The sequence below is a fragment of the Labrus bergylta genome, chromosome 19 (assembly GCF_963930695.1).
Source record: "Labrus bergylta chromosome 19, fLabBer1.1, whole genome shotgun sequence".
Classification (NCBI taxonomy): Eukaryota; Metazoa; Chordata; class Actinopteri; order Labriformes; family Labridae; genus Labrus; species Labrus bergylta.
The window spans coordinates 14,595,230-14,607,802 of record NC_089213.1 but is presented as its reverse complement, the minus strand read 5'-3'; the positions used below and the strand labels follow the sequence as shown (position 1 = coordinate 14,607,802).

The following is a 12,573-nucleotide window of genomic DNA, read 5'->3' as shown; positions in this document are numbered from 1 at the left end:
TCTTTATTACCCTCATTGTAAAAAAAAAAAAACGCCAGCAGTGATGTGGTCAGGGAACAAACACTTCAATAAGAATCCGTCATTGATTAAAGACGGAGAAGTTATTGGTGTCATAAAAGGCTCCAAAATGAGAAAACTTTATGAAGCTCTTTGAAGCAGTCACCAGCACTTTTCAGTAATATCTCCGTTCTTTCACTCCAGTCCTGCAGCTGTTCCTGGCTGTGTCAAATAATGAAACCGAAAGGTCTCACCTCACCCAATGCCCCGGGAGCTTTCTTACTTAATGGATGATAACCTTACGAGTGTGCCAGGATGAGTTCCGCTAAATTAGTCGGCCTGCTCGGGAAATGGGGTCGTATTATGAGGCCCAGATTTACATTGGCAATGGAGTGTAGCCTGTATCGGCAGTCATCAGCTTGAAGTCTTCTCTTTAGTTTGGTATCTATGGAATGGCCCTTCCATGTTGTGCATGTTCAGAGTTTCAATTGGTTCAAGCTGCTTGGACGTTTCCATCTGAACCCAGAGAGGATGGAGAGGTGGATGTGATACTGCAGCTAAATTAAACTGTAAGAGAGAGCGAGAGAGAGGTAACAAGAAGTGCAGTGTGGGAAAGGTGTGTGAAAAGTGAATGCGACCTCCTGGGAACAATCAGAGGACAGGTCGGACGTCTAACAATGGTTCAGCTTTGCAAGAACTGGACAGTACTGTGGGAACCAAGCGCCGAGGTTCCTGGGAAGGGATGTTTAGAGGTGCTCCATTGTTCTCGCTGGATGATAGGGATAATGGGTGGCGGTGATGCTGGCAGTTCCTTCTTTTTCCTTTTTTTTTTTTAAAGGAGGTTCAATCCGACATCCTGAGTGGACAGGCTGGAGACGATGTTCTCTCTGTTGCAGGAACAATAGAGCCGTCTGCCTGCTGGAAGGGCACCACATCCCCTGTTAAACCACCACCCACTCAAAAACACACACACAGTCACACACACACATACACACAATCCAGGAAAACCGGTACTGCTGTTGATCAAACCAATAGGACAAAGAGCCAAAACATACATTTAGAAAGAGCTTCAGATGTGTAGGGGAAGTCAAATTTAATTCAGGAACAAAGAAAGTTTCGATAAGGTTTTGTGTTTTTTTCAGCTGGTTATGAAATGGGCTGAATGTAATGCTGGTAATTCTATATGAGCCAGAAAAGTAAAGACCATCATCGACAAGAAATAATATTCTCAATATGAATGCTCATCATGAACACATTTATCTGCCTGTGCATGTGTAGGTTCCCTCCGGTTACTACGGCTTCCTCCCACAGTCCAAAGACTCATCGATAGGTCAATAGGTGACTCTAAATTGCCCGTAGGTGTGAATATGAGTGTGGCTGCGTGTCTGTATATAAAGATATTTCAGCCCTGTGATTGACAAACAGCGAACAATTGGCATAAGGGTGTACCCCACCTATCGCACAATGACAGCTGGGATCAGTGACCCCGAGTGGGAAAAGCGGTACAGATAATGGATGGATGGATGAACACATTTAGATTAACCTGAGGTGAAACTTGCTGGATGTACATATTTTTAGCCTGCAATGGAACACTATCTCTCTTTTCAAGCTCCATGCTTATTTTAATGTTATCGTATCATTGATGCAGACACAAGTGAAACTATAGCTTGAGATTCTTCATCATTTTTGCCCAAGCAAATCGATTTAGTTTACGTCTTAAGTATCACTGACGTTTAGGTTAATTTTGACTTTTTACTATTGTTATCTATCCAACAAAGTCATGTTTCCTGTAGAGTGCAATGCAAACGTCAGTGGTCTAACATTCATCATCATGGATAAAATCCTCAGTCAAGTTTCTGTATGCTTTCAATTGTTTTGAGATACTGACGTATTCATCAAATTATTTGTTGATTTATTTCAATTGTTTAAAGAAGAGTGTCGCTACGAAAGTAAAGTTTCTCATCAATTTAGCCATTTTCACACAGACTTCCCGAGACACTGTTTACACTTCCTGCTCTGATGGTGATGTCACTGGAAAATGGCTGCTGTGTGGTTTGTTGCTGGACATCCTAACATCAGAAGCTACTCAAGAGAATAATGGTATTCTAATATTCTGTCATTTAAGGTGGGTAGTTCAAATATAAAAATGATCCACCATCAAACCTGAAAGGTGTTCATTGACTGAAGAAAAACTCACTAACCAATTTAAGTAGATTTTTGTTTCCTGGATCCAAACTTTTTTCCTCTAAGAGCAACATTTCGAAGTCAATTCAAGTCATTGTCCCTCTTTTATACACAGCACTGCATTCATCATCTATTAAAATGTAATGCTGCCTAGATTAGTTTCTTCAGCCCCTTGGAAGCAGCTACAAACATTTACCTATTTATCCACCCAGAAGACACTAGGCAGCATTCTTATTAATATTGAGGTTATTTGTGGATGCATGATGAATTTAAAGAAATCCACTTTTGCATCATTTTTTAACATTTATTTGGGTAACCTGAGTGTCTACTGACCCACAAAATGTGAAATAAGCCCATCCAGTCCTTTGTTTGTGGTCTGAATAAGTCTTACAACACAGAGAAAAAAAAATTCTGATTCAAATTTGCTTTCCTTGTGACATCACAGTGGGATTCTGGTAAAAAAAAAAAAAAATACCCTCCCCTCCGCTCGTATCTCCACCCATGGACTCCACTCCCAGCCTAGAGCAAAACTTTTGCACAGGTCCACCATTTTTATTCTCACTACAGAGGAGTGATGTCTACTGGGAAAACTCAGGGGGGGCTCATTCCATTTAAAGAGACACACACACCAAAACTGAGCGTTCTGAGAGAGCTGGTTTATACAGGGTCACAAACCTCCTCTGGTGCTTGATTCATGTTATATTTTGACCAAAGCACAGCACAGATGTTTTATTTAGACCACAGGAGACTATTTTAAAAGTTGGAATAGGGGTATAATATGTCCTCTCTTGTCAGAGAGCATGCAACATGATTTGCAAAGCATTTCACCTGAACATGTTAGGAAATAACGAGAGCAGGGAAGGTGCAGGGGGTGGCCAGGTTGTCAGAGGCAGGACTTAAAGTTTAAAAAAAAAAAAAAAAAAGGTTGGAGGCTGCTAGTGTCTTTCTTTGCATTTCAATAAAGCACTTTTCCTTCTGTTAGTGCCTTCAATTGATATCTTCGAGCCCTAGAAGAATCAAGCTGAGAAAATGTTTATTTTGCTACTCTACTGTGTTACTTCAAGTGTTCATTTGAAGTAATGTTCTGAGAAAGCTAATAATGAGGACACATTTAAACCAAACACAACCATAAACCAAGTCGATTTGATCACAAAGTGGTTCAACAACTCATACAATCCCCTTTAATTCATCTTGACCACAAATAGCCAAATAAAAATGCACACAAGCGCGCGCGACTAATAGGGTTAGCTTGTTTTCGTTCCACTAGGCTACATGATTGATGAGAAAGGCCACGGCATTTATAGCATCACACTCAGAGTTAAGCTCCAGATCTTCCATGAGGCTCTTATTCAGCAGGAGCAGCAGATAGCATGGCTGCTGCTTGGGGGTCAGACGGAATTGTGCTTAACAAGAGGCAGCCACTATGGGCTGTGTCTGAGGGGGGAAGGGTTTATTTTCTTTCCTCATGATCCAAATTATTGTTTGTCCTCCTTTGTACTCTTCCCTCCTTTTTTTTCCACAAAGGTTGGAGAAGTGACGAAACATCCACCTGCCTGGTAGTAAAAAGTGAAAGTCTTGCAATGAAATGACTGCTCTCCTCATTATTCACCTCACCTAAGAACACCATAAGTTAGCTGTTTGAACACATTTTCAGGATAACGATCTGAAACACAAACACTAATCTGTTGTTGTCGTAAACTTTATCCAGAGCACATTAAAGAAATAGTTTAACATTTTTGGGAAATTCTTCAGGAAATCAGAAGATCGAAACCACTTTCATATTGTTCAAAACACACGCACACACAAACACAAACTCCTGAAGCTATAAGTGGTACCAGCCCTCCTTATTGACTCCAGCCACACAGTCGGCACTCTGCCCATTTCCCCCATCCTTCACTGGGCTTTGATGGAGCGGCCATGACATAAGGTCAACTATCACAGGGGACTGAAACCAGACAATGCAACAATGCCCACTGCAGCCCCATTGTCAGGGTGAACAATCCCAATCTCTGGGGAGAAACAATACTGGACCAGGAAACAGACACCGACCCACTTCCTGACCAGGGTTTAAATTTAGCAACTGCTTAAACCTTTTTTTTTTTTGTTCAGTAACACAAACGGCCAAATTAAGGAGTGGGTGCATAGACGTGACATTGTTATGGATACAGAGAAAGTCGTGTGTCGGCATTGTGGATATGTACATGGAGAGAAAACAAAGGAAGCCAGCAAACACAAGCTTGTATGCCTCTCACATGTACACACTTTCTAACATAAACACTCAACCCTGAAAGCGGTTGTTGCTCCCAGAGGCTAATAAGAGTAATTATGTCCAAATAAATACATGTTACATGACTTTGATAACCACATTCACCCATATACTTTCTATTTTAAGCCTTGTTGATCCTGTATGTTTATAATTATGTGGTTGTGAAAGTCTGATTTTAATAATGCGAGGTCATGATTTTCACTTCTTGAGTGTGTTTGTGTGAGATTGCCTCCTTTGCCTGTTCAAAATGCTTCCAAATGATGCTGTTTTTTTTTCTTTTTTTCTGATGCACAGCTGGCAGGAAGTATGACAACAGAGAAACCTATTCTGGACAGATCTGGCACAAAAGCTGGCATAAAAAGTGGACCCTCCAGCACAGTGCAGGGCTCAGCTGTCGGACTAAGTTAAAGGAGAGTTGCCTGTGGGCATGACTGTTTGCTTTTTCATGACACCTTACAGGCGCCCAAAGGCTACTTGACCACACTTTGATTTTCCTCTTCAGTTGGAAAGCTTGGGTGTACTGTTGTGCTTGTAAGCTCCATTCACCGAATGTATCTGTCTTTGTGTGTTGACCAGCCGCATGCAGCTTCACAAACAGCGTGAGGAAATGCATCAGCAGTGGTTCCAACAATGTCAGGAAGTGCGTTCTGAATGGCAGCTGATCCCACAGGCCTGCATGTATGACCGTTAAGAATGACCCATCACACAGATTGGGTCTCCCCAGCATGTGACTCCCACTGATTATATTTGCACAGCTTTAAACAAACAAACGTCTATTGTTAAGCTTTAATTGTTGCAGCCTCTGAAAGCAGTGTGCGTCTATTGCAATTGCCTTGTCTTTTGGAAATAGTCTGGAAGTGAATAATAGTTAATCACCCACATGAATGGGGGAACATTTTCCTGAGGCACTTCTGCCGAGACAGAGGAATGTGAAGTCGAAAAAAAATTACTTATCTACGCTGCTTGAAAGAAAGGTTTTTTTTTTTCCAAGCAGAAAGATATTTGCTCTAGAAAAAAATGTGTTGGAGAAGCTGATAACCTGCACAGTAGATTTCCTCCTCAAGGTTTGTATTTGCTCCACTGAACAGGAGGTGAGAGTTCACTCTGCGGAAAGAATGGAGCAGAGCGTCAGGCCTCTCCGGCTTCATCGGATATGAGAAAGATGGAAGCTCTGTTGTTCCACTGCTGGCTTTTGGATAGCAGCAGTGGGCAGATATGAGTTGCCCCGTGCAATCTGTTCCCTGACCCTCTGGCTTTTTTAGAGAAAAAAAACCACACGTGAACAATCACATTGACACTACCGAGCAAAATCACACACATGCACCCACCTACTTGGACTGAGATAACAAGCGTGCACTGGAATGCCAGCCAAGTTCTTGTGAACAGACATTGAACTGGGCAGCTTCAGCGGTCTCTATTTAGTTTGTTTTCTGTACAGCATGTGCCAATTTATCCCGGGCAGAGGGAGGAGCTGCCCACAATGAGAAAACATTCCACTCTAGAGAATGAGAAATAATTACTTTTCATTATTCAATCATAAAAAAACAACAACATAAAACTGCAGCAAAAGAGTCATTATTGTTTTTCTGCTGCTGTCTTTGAACGTCTTGTCGCAGCCTTCTTGTTCACCCTCGTGCAGTTCAAACTGTTTGTTTTTATGACAACGTTCCTCTCTCTCCTCTTCAAATTCTCATAAACCCCCTTTCCCTTCTCTAGATAACTGCTGATCATCATGAAGACAGCTCAGTAAATCGCTGGAAATGAGTATCCGTATAGCCGAGCGCCGCAGCTGCCATCCTGAAAAGACATATTGCTACATCCATCGAGAGCCTGGGCGAGCACCTTTGTGGAAGGTGCTGAGTTCTGGATTTTATCAATTACTTTCTAAGAAAACAGTGTTAACCATCAGTGCTCCCCGGGGGATATTAAATAGAGCCAGCTTAAAGTGCTTGCTCCCCCTTGTATGAACTCTTACTGGCAAATAATTGATGCATTTATTTCCCTGTACAGCCAAAGCTATGGATTTAAAAAAAAAGAAAAAAAACAGCCATTAAATCAAAGTTATTCTCTCCATTTTTCTTCCCCCCCTGGAGGTTACGCTCGGCTCACGGTACCCCAGAAGACTCATCCACTTCCCACACCTTCGTCGTTCTGTTATTCCCAGAGTGCTTTCTCTTGAGTGATTCAGTGCCTCTGTATTGTGACAGTATTTGGATGGCAGAAAGGGTACGGTTGGAGACAGAGGGAATACACACTTCGGAGACATTTTACCCACAGAAATCTCCTCCCTTATATCCAAAAGGAAGAGAATAAAACAAAGTGCACCCACAGGAGACAAACTTGTATGGGTGGTAGTTTCTGTACAGCATTTACAGTATATTGTGTATAACATGAACATAGGGAAGTTAATTAATGAAAAACTTTTTTTTTTGCTTACTTATCCTATGATGATGATGTCACAAATTGACAATAATGACTAATTTATGGTATTTAGACTTTATTTCCAACAAAATAATACATATAAATACTGGTATTTCTTCACATATTTTCAACATTAAATACTGTTTTCACGTAATAATTTCCTTTCATTAAGTTATCACATTTCTGTACCACTTTCAGTCCATTCAATGTGCTAACTGGACTCTTTTCTTTGCTCCATTATTCAGCTGTCAGTCCTCTCCCTCCCTCTTCATCCATAGCTAAAATACTATGGTCATGGGCAATGAGAAGCCATGTACAATCCCAGAATTCAAATTGGTTTGGCTTCCACTTCTTCATCTCAGTCCACAACCCAACTCAAAGTGACCAAACCATGGTGTGCGTGAGAGGAAAAATACTTTGTGTGTGTGCATGCATGCAAGCAACCACGCAGCCATTATCCTCATGGGAGCAGAGCAGAGATCCAGAGACCCGAACATTCCACTGTGTGAACACAAATGACCACAGCCATGGAGAGAGAGAGGGAGGGGGGGCTTCAAAGAGCTCCAGGGGTTACAGTGCAAACCTCAGAGGAATATGCTTAAGAGCACCCACATCCGCAGTCAGCCTTGTAAGCTTTAAATGTCAGTGTTTTTTTTTTTTTTTTTTAGATTTATTTTTGGGCTTTTTGTGCCTTTAATGTAGAGATAGCACAGTGGATAGAGTCGGAAATCAGGGAGAGAGAGAGAGAGAGAGAGTGGGGGATGACATACGGAAACCCGCTTGGAAGACTACAGCCTCCATACGTGTGGCGCGCGCACTAACCACTGCCCCACCAGCGCCCCAAGTGTCAGTGTTTTTTTCCACTCTTACTTTCAGCACCGACAGCCATAAACGTTACATGGAGACGTCTTATGACTGTAATCACTGTGGCGCCTAAATTGTGTTGCCATGGGGACTGTTCTTAAAGATTTTCATATTTTTCAAAAGCTTCATTTATCTGGTGATCTCCGCTTAAATTTCCGCCTCGCGCTGAGACATTGATCACAGTGCATCACTTGTTTTTTTTTCTTCCTCAGACACTCCTGATAGTCAAGTGTCGTGTGCAGGACAGTTTTTATAAAAAAAAACATTAAAAAAACATTAAATAGAGCTTTCATAGTCACAAACAACAGGCCACTCTCTTTGACTCCGTCATACATAATGCTTCTGATTTGAGCGTCCCTTATGGGCACCCTTAGTGTTTTTTGGCGTGTGTTGTGTCGGTTTTTTATAATGTACTCTAGGCGACTGCGTCTTCCTCATAGCCCCCATGCAGTTCACATAACTGGGCAGCAGGTCGCTCTCCGCTGGCGCAGCTCCCCAGTTCGCCTCGATCCCCTGATCCCCGTAGCTCTCACAGGGGTTATGACTCGGCAGGTCAACGTGGCTCCCAGCTCTGTAAGTCTGTGGCGCCTCCGATGGAAGTTCAGGAGTCACCTCTCGTGTGATCACCCGCTCTGACATTGGAAAGTAACAGTGCTGCTGGGCACGGCAGCGTTTCTCCAAGCGTTGCGTGATGGCGAGCTGGAGAAGGTGGAGGAGCTCGACGAGGTTGAGCAGCAGGGAGATGGCGGCGATCACCTGAGTGTAGATAGTGAAGATGGTCTTCTCTGTAGGACGAGAGACGAAGCAGTCCACCGTATGTGGGCAAGGAAACCCTTTGCACTCAAACCTTGCTGCGATGAAGAAGCCATTATAGAGAATCCACAATCCGACCATGAAGCCGATTTCTAGGAGGACTTTTAAAAAGATGCTGAATGCATACACGCACAGTAGCCTTCCTTTCAGTTTAGGAACCTCAAAAGGAGTCTTTTGAGATTTTCTGCCTCCTCGACCCTCCTCTTTCTTCTCCTTCTCCCCTGCATCCTCATTGTCATTCTCCCGTTCTATCACAATACCTCCTCTGTTACCTTCTCCTGCCTGCTTCTCCTCCTCTTTTCTCTGCTTATTCCCCACCCTTATAGCCACATATCCAAAGTAGAATATTGTTGGCGTGGAGACGAAGATGACTTGGAGGACGAAGTAGCGGAAGTGGGAGATGGGAAAGGCTCTGTCGTAGCACACAGCAGTGCAGCCAGGTTGATCTGTGTTGCACACAAATTTCGCTTGCTCGTCATCCCAGGCGGACTCAGCGGCGACTCCCAACGTGAGCATGCGAAACAGGAAGAGAATGGTAAGCCAGATGCGCCCAATGCCTGTCGAATACTCCTGGCCCTCCTCCAGCAGGTGCTCCAGGAAGGACCAGTCAGCTCTGGACATCCTCTGCTCCTACAAAGACAGGTGGCAGTCAGAGATTTTATGAAGAATACACCTTTTGTTTCATAGATCTTTTGAAAAACAACACATTTAACAGAAGCCGTCAGCAAGCATGCATCCATATTCTGTAGTTTATTTTCTCTATTTTCCTGTCATAGTGGGTTACTATTGATTGTTTTCTCAAGATCTCGACCTTGTTTTTCTTGTTATCTTGGGATAACAACATTGGTTTTCCCATTATAAGGCACAGATTTCAATGCTGTTTTCTTGTGATGCCTTGATCATTTTCTGGCGATCTGGAAAGGACAACAATAGGCTGGTCGCTGTGTTAGGCCGGGACACACCAGGCTGCCACTGCCAACACTAATGAGGCAATTAAACCCATTTCTTTGTTTATTTTTGAGCTTTTGGAACCCTAACCCTAACCCAACTCTGGGGATAAGAAATGAATATGCCAAGATCTCGAGAAAACGTCACTTTGTTTTAGTGGGAAAACTGAAGTGAAACGTATGGATGCATGTCTGCTTAGAGCTCCTGTGGGACATACCAAAATGAGTGTTTTTAACATGGAAATGCACACATAAAAACTGACCTGTATAAGGTAAACAGGCTGGTAAACACCCTCCTTACTTTTTATCACACGCTGCATGCATGTCTAAATGTAATTGTAACGCAGGTCATACAGTTAACTTTCCATTTACTGCTACATTGCTGAACATATTGGCTTGAATGTACCACTTAACACCTCACTGCTATGTTTTATGTCCACTTCAGCATTCTCAAGGGTTTTTCTACGAACGCACAGCTAATGCACATGTGTTTAATGATTTCTATTCGCAAACAAATGAGCTAAGTTTTTCCAACCTTTACAGAACAATGGTGTCTTTTCATACCGGGGGAACCTGTGTCTAACTGGAGCCCCCTTATTAGTTCTTCCATGAGCTCAAAGTGTTGTAAGGTTGGACCAACTCCTCAACATCAAAATGTGAAAAACAAGGCCCCCATACACTAAAACCAACTAAAGCAAAACCACATGCTACTAAAGTTGATATTTAACATGAATGGAAAATGTGTTCGCTTTCCCTGTGAAACTGGAGTAATGAAGTCCTAAAGAGGCCTCTCGATCTTTATGAGATGAGATAGATATTATTTATCGTCCCCAAAGGGAATTTTTTCTCGGACTCTGTCCTGTACTAACAAGAGAATTAAAAATACATAAATAGGGATCAAAGAAAACATGTAACAATTCCTCATATACATAAAAAGCACCTTCCTGCAGCTGTGACATATCCTTTATTATAAAGCATTATCATCTTTACACTTATTTTTACAACTGGATTTATGAATCAACAAAAGCTGAGTCAAATCCCACTGGGACTGACTGAATGAAAAAGTTGAAGGGGAGTTGATGGAAGTTGATAAGAAATGACAGTCAGAGGCTTATCGGGAAATTCACATACATACACATGAGCTTGTGCACGCACACAGGCATGCACACACACACACACGCACACACACACACACAAACACATACATCTGAATAAACATCCTGTGTGGGGGAGTTGAGACACTGCTGTGACACTTGTCTTTTTGTTTAGACTGTTTATATGTTTTTCTGTTATTTCTTCCCCTCTGTGAATAAAATAAACTGTGATTGTGAAAGTACAAACTCGTATCTGACAGGATGAGACAGAACAATGGACTGTCAGCTGGATTCTGAGACCTGAATTGGCTTTCAAGACAACTGGACTGATCCATTTCTGGGACTATTGTTCTGAGGAACAAAATGATATCCACCAAATGGCATACCCACAGATTACTAAGTATATGTGTAAAATATTCCATACTAAGTATGCTATATGAGAGAACAGAAAAATACAATTTTATAACTAACAAACCACATTACAAGTTGAGTGGGCTTTTGCCAGAACTATTCACAAGTCACCTTTTTAATTTATAATTATTCTAATTTTAAGTATTTGTTCTGTCTAAATAAAACCATATAAATAAAATAAAAGTATAGGTCAATAAAGAAATAGCTTAATCATAAAAATCGATTTACCATAAAGGACGATTAATTAATTGGGATGGAAAGACATTTAATAATGTGACTTTAAAAAGATCAGACACCTCGTTAGTCACTTATAAAGGAGGTCAATTAAATAAATAAAACAAAGTACAAGTGCCACAAGTCAATGAAAAAGTGTCATTACCTTATCCTACACGCAGTGACTCACATCCATCATTTTGTTTGTTGGTTGTTTTTCTCCTCATGAGAAAAACGCAGTTTTTTTCTTCTTAATTTGAGTTGGTTCTTACCTTTCTCTCTCGTGAAGCGTTCTTCTTCTCCTTATTGGTTTACCGGCCTCAGCAGTCCGTGTACTTTTAAAGTGTCACCCTGCGCTCCTCGTACTATAGCGCTAAACTCTGCCGCTCCACTCGGTTTGTGTCTGCCTTCTTTAAAAAGAATCGATGTAATCGGAAAAAGTGGGGAGAACTTTCCCATGGCTTCTTGTAGTGTAGTGTCCCTCCCTCAGGAACGGGTGTCCAGGAAATGGGATGGATGAACTCAAAGTCTCTACCTCTGGTTTAATGCGCTCTGGCCCGGGTTTTACTTTACCCAAAAGAACACCAATTTGCATCAATCACACGGGAATATCGCATGACTTCAGTTATTTAAAGGTTAGAGGTGGAGAGGCTTAAGAAATGGGGGAAAGATTGGACAATAGGCTTTGGAGAGAGGTCTTAGGTGTCATGTTTAAAAGTGTGGGGGGAAAAAAAACCCACATCTAGACTACCTTCATTTACTGTCGGCGCAGATCATTAAAATACACAAGTCATTTTAAAAGACACTCACTCACTTTGCAACAACTTTAAGAAGGAGGCTATTTTCTTTAAAGAAATGATCAGCTTCGTGTCATCATTTAAAGAATTACGTTTTAATCCTGTTTAATTTCTTGTAAGATTTTTCCTTTTTTTATATATAATAACTTTTTTTGGACAACACACATCAGATGGCGGACTAATGTAGCCTGATACCATGATGCAGACTCCTGTAATTTTCCATTACGCCACGCAATGGCGCTAGTCACCTTATTTCCAGGAAGCACATGACGGTCGGATGACTGCTTCCTCTAAAACCACTAAAGTTTGTGGTTGACTTTGTAACAACCATAGAGAACCAGACTGTTACACACACTGTGCAGTGACTGATCTGTGATGGAGTTGTGTTTTTATTAGCTTGAGCATACAGTTTGCAGCACTGATGCTGCTCATCATCATCATCATCATCATCACTCAAGTCATTCCTGATAATATGTCCCAGATATTTGACTTTATCTACCACACTCAGGGCTTGATCAGAAATAAAGAACGAAGGAAATTATGTTTTCGATCGTCCTTTGCGTTTA

General features: G+C 41.7%; 1 protein-coding gene across 1 annotated transcript; it reads right to left on the bottom strand.

Moving 5' to 3' along the window:
* Positions 1-7,516: 7,516 nt before the first annotated feature.
* gja4 (gap junction protein alpha 4) lies at positions 7,517-11,793 on the bottom strand. Its single transcript, XM_020647213.3, has 2 exons — positions 11,483-11,793; positions 7,517-9,175 (listed from the first exon to the last, which is right to left on the bottom strand). The coding sequence occupies exon 2, from the start codon at positions 9,164-9,166 to the stop codon at positions 8,060-8,062; it is 1,107 nt and encodes a 368-aa protein (XP_020502869.1). The 5' UTR covers positions 9,167-9,175; positions 11,483-11,793; the 3' UTR covers positions 7,517-8,059.
* Positions 11,794-12,573: the final 780 nt, after the last annotated feature.